This window comes from Natator depressus, chromosome 1 (assembly GCF_965152275.1).
Source record: "Natator depressus isolate rNatDep1 chromosome 1, rNatDep2.hap1, whole genome shotgun sequence".
Taxonomy (NCBI): Eukaryota; Metazoa; Chordata; order Testudines; family Cheloniidae; genus Natator; species Natator depressus.
Genome location: NC_134234.1, coordinates 318438766 through 318458821, shown reverse-complemented (window position 1 = coordinate 318458821; position 20056 = coordinate 318438766). Strand labels below are relative to the sequence as shown.

General features: G+C 45.9%; 1 protein-coding gene across 3 annotated transcripts in view; it reads left to right on the top strand.

The window, feature by feature from the left end:
• The window catches only part of CPNE8 (copine 8), a 285766-nt gene that overhangs the window by 91207 nt on the left and 174503 nt on the right, over positions 1 to 20056 (top strand). For all 3 annotated transcript variants that reach the window (XM_074942429.1, XM_074942430.1, XM_074942431.1), the window contains exon 7: positions 17098 to 17161. In XM_074942429.1, the coding sequence (XP_074798530.1) occupies positions 17098 to 17161 (64 nt within the window). The remainder of the gene's footprint in view (positions 1 to 17097; positions 17162 to 20056) is intronic.

Genomic DNA, 20056 nt, shown 5'->3' with positions numbered 1-20056 from the left:
TTTTTGTAGATACCACCTTGTTGTTTACTGTTTCACTCCACCACCTTTTACTTCGTAATGAAGTCTTAGTATTTATAATGCTATCCACCTTTATTACTCCTTTTGCAGAAGGTGGGGGAGGTGTCTTTCCTGAGAACTCCATTTTGTCAACACCCACTATCCTTTTTCTCTTACTCCTTCTTTTCTCCTCCCAATTCACTTCCTTCCTGTGCTCTTTTATCCAGTCTCCTTGTTAATGAGCTAATTAGCTCATGAACTTCCCAGCCACAACCTTATCTGATAATCAGAACTCTCCTTAGTCAGGCACTCTCTGAGGACCTAATTGGTTCAACTCTGTCAAACGCTTGCCCCCTTTGCCAGACAGAAATGTATTCCTTTCCCCATGCTTTCCCCACTTTACCAGAAGTGCTACTCAACTTCAGCCTTTCTTTGCCCCCAAGGTGGTCATCCAGGATCCCCATGTAGGGCCCATCTATTCTTTACCCACCAAAATCACATTTGACTGGTGGAGGTTACCCCCATAATTCCACTTCAGCCCACAGGTCTTCACACCAGGGGCAACCTCGGGGGGAACTCTCCTTGTTCTTGTCCTCTTTATTTAGTGGAAGGACCTGCTGGTGCCCATCCTCCTCCTGATTACCCATGGTTGCTTGTTCCCCTAACCTGCTGAACCTCTTGGGATCCCTCCTTTTGGAATTCTGTAGGTGGGAGTTCTGATAACTGCTCGACCTCTGTTAATGAGCTCAGGTTATCTTTATCCCCTGAGACTATTTCCTTCTTTTATTTTCTTTCTTTCTCTTGGGCACACCCCTCTCTTTATTTTCTCTTTGACATGTTCTCCTGTTTATTATTTTCCAACCCTTTTACATTTAACAACTCCTTTTTTTCCCTTTCACTGTGGGTTTCACACCTTCCCTCTGGGATTGCGACACCCCTTTGCCTCCCTAGTGGGAAGGGGTTCCGGTCTGTGCCTAACTCAGCTGGGTTTGGCAACCCGCTTCCATTTAAACTTCCTACAAACTTTCTGTGCCATAGGGAAAAATTTCTTACCCCCATATATACATTCAAGCTTCTCTCTTGCTCCGTAAATTAGCCAATGGGGTTTCACCAGCTCCCGCCTGATTAGTGAACAGATGGAGGAAGGGTTCACCAGACCCTTTGATATCTCTTTCCCAACATCACAGAAAAAGTTGTTAACTTCCTTCCTTCTCCCTGCCCAGGGTTCTGGCCCAACCACAGATTTCTGTAAACCCACACTCCATTTATGGGCAGGCTCTTTTAATATGTTCCTGCTGCCCATGCTGGTAAACACAATAGCCTGAGACCCCATGGGTGCTCCTCTAGTAGTGGAGAGGCCTTCTTCTTCTTGGTGTCCTTTCCAGATGTATGCTGGCTGGTCTTCCTCCCTGTGTCAGTCCCCTTAAACTACCAGCTCCCTCTGGGAATGTCCTCCTCTACAAACTCTTTTGTTAGTTTAACTGCTGTATATGGGGTAACCAGTTTGATGCTGCCTGACCCATATTTGGGTATTCTCCAGGGACTCTCTGAAGGAACTGTTCAAATATGACAGTATCCATGATATTGCTCATACCTTGGGTGTCTGACCTCAGCCAGTGAGATGTCCAGTCTGGCAGTTTTTGAGCAAATGCCCTGGGCCATAATCTCCCAGTCTATCTTGTGTCTCAGAATTTTTGCTGGTATTTCTTTCTGTTGAAAGCCCCACCTGGTTGAGGATGGCTGCCTTGACCGCTTCATAATCCTCTACCTGCTGGTCACTGAGAGCCATGTAGACTGCCTGAGCTTCCCTTGTAGGGCCCATATTCCCCTGTCTCATTCTGCCCCCACACCTACTCAAAAGTGATCAAAAACCTGTTAGGGTCATCCACAGGGCCCATCTTGCAAAGGCCTACTGTGATGCTTTTCTCTAGGAAACCAGAACCACAAGCCACTGTTTTACCCCTCTGCCTCAGCAAATGAGAGTTTGGCTGCTGCTATGCTGAGTGTCAGCTCCCCGACACACCAGACTGTCTGTCTGCTTGCTTTGGAAACTCCTCAAAGCTGTGCCAGTCTAAACCTTGCCTTGCAGATAACAAGCAGTGAACCCCAGTCCCAAGTTCCCCAGGGACATCTCTCTGCAGTGTGCAGTCCCTCTTACTGGACACTCACAGAAGTTAGAGACAGAGCACACACTAGCTTTTAGTTTAGCTGAAGACTCACCCTTCATATAACAGCACGGAACTGGTTTATAGTAAAACTAAGATAAGATTGTTAATAAAGAACAAATTTAAGTGATACTAAGCAACAGAAAAAGAGACAGGTATAGCTACAAACAAAACAAAAGACACTTCCTGGCAACTAAAACTTAATCTTGGCAAATTACATTCTTTGCCTAAGCAGTTTTTTCATATCATGTTACCAGCATCTCCAGGCCAGGGATCCAGCTTCCACAGAATCATCGGGTACTGTCCCCTTTGTTCCAGAAGTGATGGATCACTACAATGTCTTTTTGTTCCTCTTATATTTTTCAAAGTCCATTGTCTTTGTCTCAAGTGCCAGGAATAATTTTTGGGGGTGCAGACTGTCCCCATTAAACTGTGTCCTCTGCCTTTTCTTAGCTTGATTGCTTTGTTTACCTTATATGTAAACGTACTTTTCATTAACTGCTGCCTCATTCTAGCACACATGCATATCTGTTTGTACGCAACCCAGACATACATCACGCAGTGATATTCCTGACCGGCATATCACTGGTTTACATATGATACCTTACAAGGTACCTTTTTTTGGGTACGTATTATAACAACAATGTGTCAGGCCCGATATGACTCACCGTATAGTGGGCTCTCTGACAGTGGGCATTGAGGGGCTCTTAAGGTCACACCTACTCCCAGGCACCTGAATGCTGATTCATGCTGCACGTCTCAGTACCCTTGGTAGTAGCTGTTGCTTCACCTGGGATTATTGTCTTATAAATTCCGGCAGGCTTTTTTGTTGCTCAGCCTGCCAGGCAAACAAGGACTGTCTTTCCAAGTGGTGGGGCTGCTGGAACGGCTTCAAGGTCTTCTGAATTTCCTTCTGCTGTTTAACCAGCCCTCTCCTCCATCTCCCGACTTGCTGAACCTTTACACCAGCTCGCCCATCAAGCTTTCCATTTCTTTGGATAAAGGCAGGATACTGGACAAGCCCCCACGTGTGCAGGGTCTCCTGGCTCTGTCCTCTTTGCTTTGCACAGAGACCGCTCAAAGACCTTCCCTTTTGTAGATACCACAGTGTAGTTTGTTTATTGTGTTTCACTCCACCACCTTTCACATAGTATTTTCAAGGCTATCTAGCTTTACTCCCCCTTCTACAAAAAGGGGAGGGGGAATGTTTCCTTCCAGAGAACTCCCTTTTGTCAGGCCCTCTAGCCTTTTTTCTCTTTCTGTGTCTCCTGTTTCTTCCCTTCTTCCACTTTCTTCCTGTGCTCTTTTATCCAGTCTCCTTGTTAATGGGATAATTAGCTCATTAGCTTCCCAGCCCCAGCCTGATCTGGTAATCAGGAACTCTTTTTTTTTTTTTTTTCCTTTTCCCCTTAATCAGGCCCTCCCTGGCCTAATTGGCTCAACATTGAGCAGAGTGCTGTTTCAGTTGCTGATTCCCAGCATTCTGTCACATCACGGTAGACCTTATCAACAAGCTCCACACATGCCCCCACCCCAGCGAGGTCACATCTCAAGCTTTTGAGGCACATGGCAGCATACACCTGTGTCACACAGCGTGCCAGACTTTCCCTCTGGCTGCTGCAACACTGCTTAAAATCAGTATACATATCCCAGAAATAATATCAGCACAGACCGACTGGTCACCACCCCTGCAGAAGTCCTATCTTCTGTACGTTGGTGGACAGATCCATTCCAAATACACAGCAGAGTTCCATTCTCTGTATCACTTCCCACCAAGACCATGATAACAGATGCCTACTCTCTGGGATGGAGAGCCCACCATTTAAAAGTTCAAGGGAAATGGTCGCCATAGAAGGCCTGCCTGTATATAAACATAATAGAGTTCAGAGCAACACAATTTGCCTGAACGCCTTTCTATCCTCCTGAGGTCTCACTGTCCAAGTACTCACTGATGACACCAGGGCAATGTGCTACATCAACAAACAGGGAAGGATGAAGTCATTCCCTCTCTGCCAAGAAGCAATGTACATATAGGAATGGTGGTTACATTACCACATTACACTAGTGTTTATCCATCTGACCAGTCTACAAAACACCCTTGCAAATCACCTCCGCAGACCTTTATACAAATTAGTAAATGGTCGGTCAAAGATCCCATCCTTCTCAATGTACTTCTGAAATGGAAATGACCGTCTTGATATTCACTAGACAGTAGAGCTGGGCAAAACTTTTTGGGTGATAGTTGGTTGGAGTTCAGTTTCAGTCAACCTGAAAGTGTTTGTCAATGTGACACAATAGTTTTGGCTGGGGAAAAGTGTTTTCAGGGTTAGCTTTAACAAAAATGAGAGAGAGAGACGTAGGGGTGTGTGAGAGAGAGAGAGAGAGAGTTAGGTCAGTTGCCTGGGATGGGGGAGATTGAGGTTTTGAATCCCCACTGTGGAGCAGGGACTTGAACTTCGATCTCTCCCCTGCCAGATAAGTGCCCTAGCCACCAGGATATAGACTATTCCGGGGTGGGATACTTTCAATCTCTTCTACTGAAGCTGTTCTAATTTGTATAAATACTTAAATATTAATTGGGCCAAAGAAAAAGAGAGGGTGGCTCTATAGTCTGGTGATAAAGGCATTCACCTGGGAGGCAGAATATGTGAATTAAAATCCTTCCTCTGAAGTAGGCAGAAAGAAGATTTGAATCCACATCACCTACCTACACCTTGTAGCCATGGTCACCATTTCAGACTTTGGTGGCAGGGAGGCAACTTTAATCATGATTCCAGGGGCTACTGAGGCATCTGAAAACTCTCTAGCTTCTTGGCAGAGAATAACTTAGAAATTAGCTGACAGGAGCACTATATCTAACTCCTATATAAATAAAGAAAATTAAATAACTATTAGACCAGTGGTTCTCAAAGTTTTGTATTGGTGACCCCTTTCACACAGCAAGCCTCTGAGTGCGAATCCCCCCCCCCCCCATAAATTAAAAAAACACTTTTTTATATTTAACACTGTTATAAATGCTGGAAGCGAAGTGGGGTTTAGGGTGGAGACTGACAACTCGCGACCCCCATGTAATAACCTCACGACCCCCTGAAGGGTCCTAACCCCCAGTTTGAGAAGCCCTGTATTAGACCCACTCAGCTTTAATACTAACATGTTCTGACATCTTGTGCCAAGTCACTTAAGGGACACTGGTAGGGTGACCAGATGAAACGCACAAAATATCGGAACATATGGGGGAAGCAAAAAAAAAGTGTCCAAAGCTGCAACATTGGGACCAATGGCGTCCCGACCGTGCATCGGTTGGGACGCAGGACAAAGAACTAAAAATCGGGACAGTGGTTAGGTTTAAAATATTAATGTATATTTTTACTCTGTTACTAACTCTTGAATACAATAATTGAAACAATTGTATACAAATCTAGATTACTTTCTATCATTTAGTCTACTTTTTGCGGTTCACCAAGCTTGGAATACATCATTTAACTTTTGGAAACGTCCTATAAGGGCAAGGCCCCGTGAGTTTATACTGCACCTGCCTGGGGCTCTAGGGGTGTTACGCCTCTATAAATAATAATAGACTAGAAACTGACTTTTAACAGGAGTGAAACTGACACTTTCAAGTCACTTTCACTTCTGTTTAAAAGTTAGTTGCTTTCCAGAAGGTTCTTAAACACCACACTACAGTGATTGAGTTGTAGTTCTCAGAGGAGAATATTTAAAACCAGACATCAAGAAAATTACACATTTTAAAGTTTGAGGAAAAAATTGAGTCTTGTTTATTATTTAGAGTTGGTATGTATGGTTGGTTGGTTGGTTTGTTTGTTTGTTTTAAGTACCATTCTATGTTTGGACACTGTGTCTCAGTTTCCATTGCAGTAAAATGGGAATAATAATACTTGGCTGCCTGCCATATGGAAGTATAAGGAGTAGTTTGAGATTTGTGGGGCAGGAGCTGGGCCTTCTTAATGGTTTGTAGGGTGCCTAGCACAATGGGGGACTCATACTGATTAAGGTCTTTGGGCACTACTATAATATAGGTCAGCTGTTGAGATGCCCACTGGTGGTAGCTGAAGGGGACTTAACTGGTGGATGGGATGTTGGTGGAGTACAGATTGATCTGTGTTGGCCAGAAGCACATCCTTCATCCCCCACAAGCTCAGCACCTGTGAGCAGAATTTGAAGCGCACCTGTTCTTGAAACTGCAACTGCTAATGAACATGATGGTCCTTCAAGTGCTTGCTCATGTCAATTCCAAGTAGGTGTGTGTGTGCCATGTGCACAGTTGCTGGAAGGTTTTTCCCCTGGTAGTACCCGATGTCTCAGCTCAGGCGCCCCCTGGAGTTGCACCTTCATGGTGCCGCATATAGGGCCCTGCCGACCCGCCGCCTCTCCAGTTCCTTCTTATCACCAGTAGTAGTCATTGGAGCGTTCTCTTCTCTTTCATTTTCAAGCAATCCCCTAGTGGACTCTAACTTCCTACCTGTAAATAGTTTAAATAGTTAATAGTTCTTAGTATAGTGTAGTGTATTTTTTTTTGAACCCCCTTGTTAGCAGGGGTTCCCTTCATATTCTTAGGGCCGGGGCATGCCTCGGTCCCAGGGGTTTAAGCCGTCTGGGGTTGGCCAGAAGCTGATGCCAAGAGGCAACCCACACACATCCTGCTTGAAGTGCCTGGGGGAATCCCATCAAATGAATAGTTGCAAAATCTGCAGAGGATTCTGCCCTGGCAACAGGAAGGAGAGTGACCACAGGCTGAAGCCATTGCTGATGGAGGCAGCCCTGTGGCCGCAGTCGGAGTCAAGCCCCATGGATCCGGCACCTGGTTCTTCAGCACTGGTGTGCAGCGCATCAGCCTTGATCAGGGATGTGGCACTGAGAAAGGACTCTGGGGTCACCAGCACCATTGACTCCAGGCCCACGCTGGTCCGTTGAGCCAGCACCTGTGGAAGAGGGTCAAGTGGAGGACTTAAATCTCCCCTCCACACCAGAGACCTTTGAGGCAGCCAGGGATCTGATAGCCCTGGCGGGCCTGCACTCTCCCAATCAGCATGAGAGATCATCAGTCCTGAAGCCTCCAGCACTGCAAAGACTGCCGGTGCCATCCCAGGAGCAAGTCGGCAATCATGTGTCTCTGCTCACCCTCTCCCCAGCACTGTCCAGCACTGCTCCACCATGGTCTCTGCGCTTGGACTCCTCTGCAGATTTGGAGGTGGAGCCCTATGTCTCCAGGAATAGCTGGCACGGAGGGCAGAGACATCCCCAGAGACTGGAGATGGCACAGTCCTTTCCACCCGTGCCATGGCCAGTGCAGTGGCAGATGCCAGCGCTGTAGCCTTTTGGACCCCGTGGACATACCATCAATCCCAGGGTTCCTTTTCAATCCTTCTTGGTTGCATCAGATGGATGAGCGCCATCCAGGATGCTGCCGGCACCGTGGATGACATAGTTGTTGGCACTGCAGTCGGCACCACAGTCTGCCCCGAGATGGGCGCAGTTACAGATAACTGGGAATGCTTCAAGGAACCGGACGGGCAAGAAGGCCCTGTACTGGCCCGGGTTTCCTCATCATCCTTCCTCGATGAGGCAGTAGCGGGAACATCGGTGCCTGGCCCACCGGATAGTTGAGCCCATCTGGAACTCCTAAAAAGCGTGTACGAATATCTCTTTACGTGCCCCCCACTGGACTTGGTGGTGGTGGCGGTGGTCAACGAGCGGGAGAGGCAGGGTAACAGGAACCCACTTCCCGGGCAAAGGACACAAAGAAGCTGGATCTCTTTGGGAGGAAGGTGCATTCCACTGGAGGGCTCTAGCTTCACTTTGTGAACCAGCGGGGAATCCTCAAGTCTCTATAATTTTTAATCCTGGGACGCAATTTGAAATTTAAGGAGTTTGTGCCAGCAGACTCCAAGTCTGAGTTCTTGGCCTTGGTTGATGAGGGCAAGGCTGTGGCAAGGACCTCATTGCAGGCCTCAATGTACTCAGCAGACTCAGTAAACCGCACCATGTCTTCGGGGATTGCAGTGCTTTGTTGCTCCTGGCTTCAGGCCTCCCGGAGGAGATTAAACAGACTATTCAGGATCTCCCTTTTGAGAGCTCCATCTTGTTTTCAGAGAAAACTGACCCAAAGCTGAATAGCTTAAAAGACTCTCAAGCCACTCTCAAATCTCTGGGGCATCACACACCTGCCACACAGCGCAAGCATTTTAAATCCCTGCCTATGCCGCGCCCATATCAGGGGCATTCTAGGTGGGACTTCTATAGAAGAAGAGGCAGAAGCCATTGGCATCACCAGTCTCAACCCCCTAACAGCCAGGGGTCGGGATCGTCAAGACAACCCCCAGGTCCTAGGCAGACTTTTTGAAGATGTGTCCGGGGGCGATACACCAACGCAAATTCTGGATCCGTTACTACTCTTTTTGGCCCGTCTATCTCATTCCTACAATGGGTGGTCCCAAATTACCTGTGGTTAGACCCATCCTAGGTCTGCGCAACCTCAACAGGTTCATGAAGAAACTAAAGTTTTGTATGGTCTCTTTGGCCACCATCATCCCATTCCTGGATCCAGGGGATTGGTATGCCACCCTCAACGTGAAGGACACATACTTCCACATTTCCATAATCCTGCCCTACAGGAGGTTCCTAAGTTTTGTAGCATTCACTAACAATTTCATAGTCCTCCCTTTTGGCCTGTCATCGGCCCCTTGGGTATTCACCAAATGCATGTCAGTTGTAGCCGCCTTCCTGAGGAAAAGGCACGTTCAGGTATTCCCATACCTGGACGACTGGTTGGTCAAGGGCTGTTCCAGGATGCAAGTGGAACAACAGGTCAATTTGATAAGGTCCACATTCGACAGATTGGGTCTCTTGCTGAATGTGCAAAAGTTGACTAACCCCCACTTCGAGAATAGAGTTCACAGGGGCGGTGTTAGACTCGAGGCAAGCTGGGGCTTTCCTACCACAGTGCCATTTTCAAGCTATGCACGACATTATACAAGACCTCAGGCACTACCCCATGATTACTGCTGGACTACAAGGAATTGCTTAAAACTCCTCTGGCACATGGCATTTCGCATGTATGTAGTGCAACGCGCGAGGCTCAGATCTCTCCAGGCCTGGCTAGCATCAGTGTATTGACTGGGCAGACAGAGTCTGGACAGAGTAGTCACACTCTCACTGCTGGTTCTCAAGACTCTTCAGTGGTGAGTCGACATGTGAATGGTGTGCGCAGGCATCCCTTTCTCCAAACAGCACCCCTTGCTGTGTCTGGTTACTGATGCATCAGCAGTAGGGTGGGGAGCACACCTCAGAGAGCACAGAACTCAGGGCTTCTGGTCTCCAATAGAGCTGTCGCTTCTATCAGCTCTCTGACACTGATGTGCAGTTCATCTGGACCACCTGTTTTACGCATTCCCACCTATCCCGCTCGTTCACAAGGTCCTCCTCAAGATCCGCAGAATCAGTGATATTGATGGTTCCAGCCTGGTCCTGCCAGCATTGGTACACCATCCTGTTGGAGTTATTAGTGGACACCCCAATCGCCCTACTTTAGTTCCGGATCTGATCACCCAGCATCGTGGCCGGCCCCAGCATTCCACATCTCGAATCTCTCCACCTCACGGCTTAGAAGCTGCATGGTTAAACCCGATAGAGCTCATATGCTCAGATCATATTAGGGAGGTACTCCTTGGCAGTAGGAAATCATCCACCAGGGCTACCTACTTAGCCAAGTGGAAGAGATTCTGGATTTGGTGTTTGCAGAGCCATACCTCTCCGACGCAATCTTCAATACCCTTTATCTTGGACTACCTGCTAAATTTGAAGCAGCAGGCTTGTCACTCTCATCAATAAAGGTTCACTTGGCTGCCATTTCGGCATTCCACCCAGGAGAGGCAGGCTGCTTGGCCTTTGCTAACCCAATGGTGCAGTGTTTTCTTAAAGGACTGGATATGCTGTACCCACAGGATCGGCAACCAACCCTGGCTTGGGACCTTAATCTGGTGCCCCCAAGGCAGATGGGGCCTCCATTCAAGCACTTGGCGACATGCTCACTGCTCTATCGATCATAGAAGGTAGCTTTCCTGGTTGCAATAACTTCAGCTAGAAGGGTGTCCGAGCTCAAGGCCCTCACATCTGACCCTCCGTATACCATCTTTTACAAGGATAAGGTGCAACTTTGACCGCACCTGGCCTTTCTCCCTCAGGTTGTCTTGCATTTTCATGCCAACCTAGACATCTTTCTCCCAGTTTTTTTTCCTGAAGCCTCACACTAATGATCAGGAGCAGAGGCTCCACTCCCTGGACATTTGGCATGCATTGGATTTTTATATTGAGCAAGCAAAGCTGTTTCGTAAATTGAACCAGCTGTTTGTGGAGGTGGTGGTGGACAGGATGAAGGGCCTCCCAGTGTCCTCCCAAAGGGTATCATCATGGATCATCCAAGCATGCTAAGATCTGGCAAACAAACATACCTGCCCCCGCGCTGACTGCTCATTCCACTAGGGCTCAGTCTTCCTCGGTGGCTTTCCTGGCCCAAGTCCCTATCCAGGAATGTCTGTAGAAAGGCAATGTGGTCCTCGGTCCACACTTTTACTTCTCATTATGCCATTACCCAGCATGCCAGGAACAATGCAGCATTCGGCAAAGCGGTGCTTCAATCAGCAATTCCATGAACTCCAACCCCACCTCCTAAGTAAGGCTTGGGAGTCACCTACTTGGAATCGACATGAGCAAGCACTCAAAGAAGAAAAAACAGTTACCTACCACTCGTAACCATTGTTCTTCAAAATGTGTTGCTTATATCCATTTCAAGACCCACCTGCCTTCACCTCTGTCAGAGTAATCTGTCAAGAAGGAACTGGAGAGGTGGCAGGTTTGCAGGGCAGAGCCCTATATGCAGCTTCATGAAGGCATGACTCTGGAGGGCACCTGAGCCAACCCTAAAGGTACTGTTAGGGGAAAAACCTTCTGGCATCCGATGAAGTGAGCTGTAGCTCACGAAAGCTTATGCTCAAATAAATTGGTTTAGTCTCTAAGGTGCCACAAGTACTCCTTTTCTTCTGGCGACTGTGCACCTACTTGGAATGGACATGAGCAACACATCTTGAATTACGAGGTAGGTAACCATTTTTTCTGGACCAGAAGGGTCTGTCACTGGTCTCTTCCCAGGGATAGGTGAGGGTGCTTCCTGCTCCTCTGAGGACAAACAGACCCCCAAGACCCACTTAGCTGTTCCTAGCCCTCCACCCTTTTTCAGCTCCCCCTCCTTCAGGATCCTTGCCCCAGGGACTATTCCCCCTCAGCTGCTCCTCCTACGCTCACTGGCCCCTCCCTCAGGGGAAAGACCTGTTCGCTCACCTCTCCTTTCCCCTGGAGACTTTCTCCCCTTTCCAAACCTACTGGCCCCCCCAGGTTCCAACACCCCCGCCACTGGCGGCCATGTGCGCTCTCTCTCTCCTTCCCATTGCTACCAAGGGGGACCCTGTGCTCCCTCCAGCACTGGAGGCCATCTGCTTCTTCCCTCCCCCCCCCCACCATTGGGTACCCTATACTCCCACCACCACCAGTGGGGCCCCTGTGTTCCTCCCCTCCTACTCGCCCCCACCAAAGGGTACCTTATGCTTTTACCACTACCACAGGGTACCCTATGCTCCCCCTCCCACTCTGACTGACCTCTTTGCGTGCTCCACCCCCAGAGGCGCTGCTCACTGCCTCACTACTATTGGTTAGGAGGATTGTCACTCCGTACAGTCTCAGCTAGTGATTGGTGGAGGCAGACAATGGGGCAGGGTGGGTGAGCTAGCATGGCAGAGGAAATTGACCAGAAGAGCCCCAGCTCCTGGAGAAGGGGACCTGACTGCATGGTACTGCAGTGTGCACCACGAGCAGACCTCTGGTATGAAACTGGGGGGGGGGGGGCGATGTCAGGTGCCCCCCTGCCCTCTGTAAAGGGCATCTCTGGTTATAGTATTGTTCTCTCTGGCCCAGTGAACAGTTTCACTAGGAGGGACTGTGAGCAAAATAGACTATAGCCTGATGGTTAAGATGCCCATCTGGCAGGGGGAAGACCTAATGGACTTGAGTTGGAAGTCCCTGCTAAAGAGAGGGGATTCAAACCTGGGTCTCCCATATCCCAGGAAGTGCCCTAACCACTGGACTACACACACACATTTGTTGGCCTGAAACAGATTTCCAATTTGCTGACAAATTCCAAACATTTTCAGAACAGAAAATATTTTTTCTAATTTTTTTTTAAAGTTTGTGGGCCAATCTGAAAAATCAATTATCTGTCCAGCTCTACTAGACAGTACTGCTTGTACTCTATCTCAAAAGACTCTGTATTGTCTTCACTCAGACTGCTCACAGGAATGGAGATCCACACAGGATAGGGTAAACTAAACAGGGTTTATTTAGAAGAGCATTTATATACAAATTCATATTCTGGCCTAAGCAGCCCAGCTCACTGCGTTGGCATACATGCTGTCTTGCTCTTGCTGTCTGTCTCTGAGGTGGCCAATACAAGAGAGTCATTCCCTGTGCCTGTCTTAAAGGGAGAGTGCATCAGTTCTCTAACCACGCTTGAAGACCATACAGAGTGTTTCTGCTTTGATCTTGCAGTTCTGTAGTTCTGTTTCCAAGGGAGTCCTGTCACTCCCACTTTCTGGAATTTCTGTTTCTTCAGCATGTCCCTCCACTGAGTTGATAAGATTTTTGGAATGGTTTTTCTGGTGGTTGGGTCATGTTCTACATCTTCGCAGCTTTTTATTGGTGAAGGCTGATGTGTTTGGGAGGTAATTTTTACCTCTTATTTTAAAAAAGCAAACTAAAAAAGCCACAGAAACCTTTTTCCTTGATGGTATTTGTCTTTGTTCTTTCAGCCATTTTAGTAGTTACTATATAATGTTTTCCTTTGGACATCCTTGAGCTCATTGCTTTCAAGGAGTAAGAATTTTGCACAGATATCTTCAGAGGACAGAAAATGACTTAGATTCCATTGTGTTTCATTAGAGATATCATCTTGCAAGATTCTCACTCTCCCGTCTCCGCTCAGAGTTTGGAGTGTGGTATATTTGTTCGTTAGTTACTGATTATGTTATGTATGTACATGTACTGAGTTTATTATTTCTGCTTTTGAGGCCTGATTTTTCAAATAGATGGTGATTGGCTTAATTTGAGGGAGGTCAGTCACAAACTAATTGTAATGTTCGAGCCAGTAGTTGTAGGTGCAGGTAAGAAGTGTGTGGAGGAAAGGTTGGCTCACACTCTTAAGAGACAATAGTACTTTTAGGCAGTTTCACCTATATCAAACTTAGATGCTGAAACCCAGGAGTGAGAATCTTGCAAGATGATCTATTCCAGGAATCAGAACCCTTTACTACTTATGAAATTCATTTTAGAGAGAATTAACTGGATTAATGAAAATTCTGAAGGGGGGGGGGAGAAATAATTAGTTTTTTGACTTTACAAAGAGCTAATTAATTTTGACTAAAACATTTTTGTATTAATGTTTTTTGGGAGAGGGAGAGACTCTGACTCTGACTCTGACTCTATTCCTTGTCTCACAAATGTGGAATCCACACTTCAGAATACAGTGATATCCGATGAAGTGAGCTGTAGCTCACGAAAGCTCATGCTCAAATAAATTGGTTAGTCTCTAAGGTGCCACCAGTACTCCTTTTCTTTTAGTGATATACAGGATGGGCAATTTTCAGCCTCAGGTTGATGACAAATTTAAGATCAGATGCCTCCTTGTGCCAAGATGGCTAGAATTGGTTACTGTGTGATGCAGCAGATAGTGCTGCCTGCTTCTAGTTTACAATGTCACCTGAAAGCGAGAACAGGCATTAGCATAACATTGTTGTAGCCGGCGTCACAAGATATTTACATGCCAGATATGCTGAAGATTCATATGTCCCTTCATGCTTCAACCACCATTCCAGAGTACATGCATCCATGCAGATGACGGGTTCTGCTCGATAATGATCCAAAGCAGCACAGACCAACACACGTTCATTTTCATAACCTGAGTCAGATGCCACCAACAGAAGGTTGATTTTCTTTTTTGGTGGTTCAGATTCTATAGTTTCCACAGTGGAGTGTTGCTCTTTTAAAACTTCCAAAACATGCTCCACATCTCATCCCTCTCAGACTTCGGCTTTTTAAACCTACGGTCAATTGCAATAGCTATCTTTAGAAATCTAACATTGGTGCCTTCTTTTCATTTTGTCAAATCTGTAGTGATAATGTTCTTAAAATCAACAACAACATGTTCTGGGTCATCATCCAAGACTGCTAAAACATGAAATATATGGCAGAATGTGGGTAAAACAGCAGGAGACATATAATTCTCCCCCACGGAGTTGAGTCACAAATTTAATTAAGGTTTCAGAGTAGCAGCCATGTTAGTCTGTATCCGCAAAAAGAAAAGGAGTACTTGTGGCACCTTAGAGACTAACCAATTTATTTGAGCATAAGCTTTCGTGAGCTACAGCTCACTTTTAATTTTTTCATGAGCATCGTCAGCATGGAAGCATGTCCTCTGGAATGGTGGCCAAAGCATGAAGGAGCATACAAATGTTTAGCATATCTGGCAGGTAAATACCGTGCAATGCCGGCTACAAAAGTGCCATGCGAACGCCTGTCTCACTTTCAGGTGACATTGTAAATAAGAAGAGGGCACCATTATCTCCTGTAAATGTAAACAAACTTGTTTGTCTTCACGACTGGATGAACAAGAATTAGGACTGAGTGGACTTGTAGGCACCAAAGGTTTTTATATTGTTTTATTTTTGAATGCAGTTCCTTTTTTACATAATTGTATATTTGTAAGTTCAACTTTCATGATAAAGAGATTGCACTACATACTTGTATTAGGTTAATTGCAATATACTATTTGTTTTGTTTTTTACAGTGCAAATATTTATAATAAAAATAAATAGAAAGTGAGCACTGTACATTTTCTATTCGGTGTTGTAATTGAAATCAATATATTTGAAAATGTAGAAAACATCAAAAAATATTTAAATAAATGGTATTCTATTATTTTTTAACAGCGCGCTTATTCACAATTTTTTTAATCACTTGACAGCCCTAATTATTTCCTCTCTTGCTAATTTTTTTAGTTTGTTGCATTAAAAGTTATTTGATAGGTACTGCTGCTAACATAATGGTAGTAATTATACATAACTAAGCACTTTGTAGTAAGACGTCACAAAATAAAGGAATTGCATTATCTTCCAAATTGTTTTTGGAGTTTTGTCCAAACAAATTTCTCATGAAACAGTACACCTTTTAAGAAGTATGGGCTGGATGAATGCACTATAAGGTGGGTAGAAAGTTGGCTAGATTGTCGGGCTCAACGGGTAGTGATCAATGGCTCCATGTCTAGTTGGCAGCCGGTGTCAAATGGAGTGCCCCAGGGGTCGGTCCTGGGGCCGATTTTGTTCAATATCTTCATAAATGATCTGGAGGATGGTGTGGATTGCACTCTCAGCAAATTTGCGGATGATACTAAACTGGGAGGAGTGGTAGATACGCTGGAGGGGAGGGATAGGATACAGATGGACCTAGACAAATTGGAGGATTGGGCCAAAAGAAATCTGATGAGGTTCAATAAGGATAAGTGCAGGGTCCTGCACTTAGGACGGAAGAACCCAATGCACAGCTACAGACTAGGGACCGAATGGCTAGGCAGCAGTTCTGCAGAAAAGGACCTAGGGGTGACAGTGGACGAGAAGCTGGATATGAGTCAGCAGTGTGCCCTTGTTGCCAAGAAGGCCAGTGGCATTTTGGGATGTATAAGTAGGGGCATAGCGAGCAGATCGAGGGACGTGATCGTTCCCCTCTATTCGACATTGGTGAGGCCTCATCTGGAGTACTGTGTCCAGTTTTGGGCCCCACACTACAAGAAGGATGTGGGTAAATTGGAGAGAGTCCAGCGAAGGGCAACAAAAATGATTAGGGGTCTGGAACACATGACTTATGAGGAGAGGCTGAGGGAACTGGGATTGTTTAGTCTGCAGAAGAGAAGAATGAGGCGGGATTTGATAGCTGCTTTCAACTACCTGAGAGGTGGTTCCAGAGAGGATGGTTCTAGACTATTCTCAGTGGTAGAAGAGGACAGGCAAGGAGTAATGGTCTCAAGTTGCAGTGGGGGAGGTTTAGGTTGGATATTAGGAAAAACTTTTTCACTAGGAGGGTGGTGAAACACTGGAATGCATTACCTAGGGAGGTGGTGGAATCTCCTTCCTTAGAAGTTTTTAAGGTCAGGCTTGACAAAGCCCTGGCTGGGATGATTTAATTGGGGATTGGCCCTGCTTTGAGCAGGGGGTTGGACTAGATGACCTCCTGAGGTCCCTTCCAACCCTGATATTCTATGATTGTAAACTATTGAATTGCAGTTTTTTCCAACTTCTCAGGAGCTCTTTTGTTTAGCACACACAGTAGAAGAGTTGAAATGGCCATCCTGTTGCATCTGAAGATTTTTTGCTATCTCTTCTCTAATTTATAGCTCTAAACTAATTATTTTATCAAATAAATAAAATTCCATTTACCACATTCCCAAGATACTCTCTCACTTTCTTTGAGCCTGTTCATTGTCTTTAACCCCAATCCTTGCACAGCACAGTTGGGAGACAAACACTTGTGTTTTAAGGTACCAATTATACTATTTAAAATACAAGAAGGCCAAGTCCTCTTTCAGCAGTCTGACCAGCAATGGCACATGTTAGTGTTCAGCTTGAGGTAGCTGTAGCCTGTCTCATGGAAGATATTAATTTATGGCTTTATACCTCCTAGCCATGAAATACAAATTATTTAAGCTTTCCTTTATGATAAGACACTTAAAATCATGTCTGTGGGATTTTGGCTGCTGGCATGGGAAGTTTTCGCTAAATAATATTAAATCATTCTGAGGTATATATTTGCTGTTTGTTTTCAGAGGAATTCCAGGGAAGAAATGTGGAACAATCATACTGACAGCAGAGGAGCTGAACTGTTGCAGGGTAAGTGAATGTTTGCACTGTTTCTTAAACAATTTGGTTTTTTGATCCTAATGTAACCTGATATTAGACCAGTTTTTTAAAGATACAGTTTACAATGGGGTAAAAGAAATAGGAACACAATTACCTTTTTATGAAATCCTAGAGCAATTCATTATTTATTGCTTCACTTAATTGTTCTTTTCAGTTACTATTAACCTGAATAGTAGAGAGAGAGAGGTGAAGAACAATTTGGAGCACAGCAAAGTTCATATTAAACCTACTCTTATTGTTCCCCAAATTAATCAATATGACCCTCCTCTTGGGGTATGTCTACACTACAAAATTAGGTCGATTTTATAAAAGTCAATTTTTAGAAACCGATTTTATGCAGTCATAGAATATCAGGGTTGGAAGGGACCTCAAGAGGTCATCTAGTCCAACCCCCTGCTCAAAGCAGGACCAATCCCCAACTAAATCATCCAGTCGATTGCGTATGTCCACACTAAGCGCATTAAATTGGTGGAGTGCATCCTCACTACCGTGGCTAGCATCGACTTACAGAGCGGTGTTCCCGCAGTCTCCGCTGCCCATTGGAATTCTGGGTTAAACTCCCAATGCCTGATGGGGCAAAAACATTGTCACGAGTGGTTTTGGGTACATGTCATCAGGTCTCCCTCCCTCCATGAAAATAACAGCAGACAATCATTTTGCGCCTTTTTTCCTGGGTTGCCCGTGCAGATGCCATACCACAGCAAGCATGGAGCCTGCTCACCTCACTGTCACTGTACGTCTCCTGGGTGCTGCTGGCAGACAAGGTACTGCATTGCTACACAGCAGCAGCTCCTTGCCTTTGCGGCAGATGGTGCAGTAGGACTGATAACCATCATATGTCTTCTGTGTGCTCCTGGCAGACCTCGGTGAGGTCGACGGGCGCCTGGACAGACATGGCTATTCTCCTCTTAGAGCACCAAATGGGAGACAGAGACTCCAGGTCATTCTCTTCTTTGACTTTCGTCTCATGGAGATTGACTCCTGCCTGGAATATCATGTGAGCTGGAGGCTTCTGCCTCAGGCTGCTCTCCCAGCCGGCATCACCATGTGGTTGCACCTACCCCAGCCTACCCCTTGCTCCCTTGGCTCATGAAGCCTGGATAGTAGTAAGGAGCAGTTCAACTATAGGCTGAGTAAGTGCAGAATGGTGGTAGAATGTGCCTTTGGATGTTTAAAAGCTCGCTGGCGCTGTTGGCTGACTAGGTCAGACCTCAGCACAACCAACATTCCCATTGTTATTGCTGCTTGCTGTGTGCTCCATAATATCTGTGAGAGTAAGGGGGAGATGTTTATGGCGGACTGGGAGGTGGAGGCAAATCGCCTGGCGTCCGATTTTGAGCAGCCAGACACCAGGGTAATTAGAAGAGCACAGCAAAGCATGCTGTGCATCTGAGAGGCTTTGAAAAACAGTTTCATGACTGGCCAGGCTTCAGTGTGACAGTTGTATGTATTTCTTTTTGATGCAAAGTCACCCCCTTTGTGGATTTTAATTCCCTGTAAGCCAACCACCCCCCCTTTCGAAATAAAGTAACTATTTTTTTGAAACCATGCATTCTTTCTTCATTATTATTTTTTTTAAAAAAATGAGATAATAGACAAGGTAGCCCAGGTGGCGTGGGAAGGACAAGGCCACGTTGCTTATTGTAGCCACACTAAAAATCAAACTGCTTGAGTGACAGCCTTCTGTTGCTTGGGGCATCCTCTGGAGTGGAGTGGTTAGGTGCCCGGAGCCTCCCCCCACATGAGGAGAGTATGGAACACGGGGAGGAGGATAGGCGGTTATACAGTGGATGCAGGGGGGTCTGTGCTCTTGTTGGCTTTCCTGCAGCTCCAACAGACACTTCATCATGTCCGTTTGCTCCCCCAACAGGTGCTGCTTCATGTCCATTTGCTCCCCCATTAGCCTCAGCATCGCGTCCTGCCTCCGCTCTTTGCACTCACTTAATTCTTTCCTGGCCTCTGGCACTGAATGCCTTCATGCATTAAGCTGTGCCCTATCAGTGCGGGAGGACTGCATGAGCTCAGAAAACATGTAATCATGAGTGCGGTTTTTTCGCCTTCTAATCTATGATAACCTCAGGGATGGAGATGATAGGGAGAGCGTAGAAACAGTCTACGCTCTACAATTCTGGGGGGACTGCATGGTCACCTGTGCTGCTGAGTTTGCCACGCTGACCAAACAGGAAATGAAATTCAAAAGTTCCCGGGGCTTTTCCTGTGTACCTGGCTAGTACATCGGAGTTCAAAGTGCTGTCCAGAGCGGTCACAATGGAGCACTCTGGGATAGCTCTTGGAGGCCAATACCGTCAATTTGCATCCGAACTACCCCAAATTTGACCCAGCAAGGTCGATTTTAGCGCTTTTCCCCTTGTCGGGGAGCAGTACAGAAGTCAATTTTAAGAGCCCTTTAGGTCGACGGAACGGTGTTGGTTATGTGGACGCAGTCATTTTTTTAATTGACCTAACACGGCTAAATTTGATCTAACCCCATCGTGTAGACCAGGCCTTAGTTTCTTAATCCCCAAATGCTAGTAAACTATGTGAGTTATGGGGTTATATGTCCATTATGAGATTTTTTTTGAGAGAGAGAGAGAGAGAGAGAGAGAGAGACGTGAGTAGCAAGAACAGCAACAAGCAAAAGAAATCTTTGTAATTTTAGCTTTGTAATTCAAAGTTTGTCTGTTTTGTACTTAATGTGTGGCTAAAACAGTTTAAAAAAAGTTTATTGGAATAAATATCTTGTATGAAAAGGAATAGCCCCAAAAGAGAGGCTAAATTTAAAAAGATTGTCCCAGCCCAGTGATACTCGTGAGCGTCTAAATGTTGAAAAGCTGTAGGGACCAGGGAAGGAAGGGGAGAGAGTGA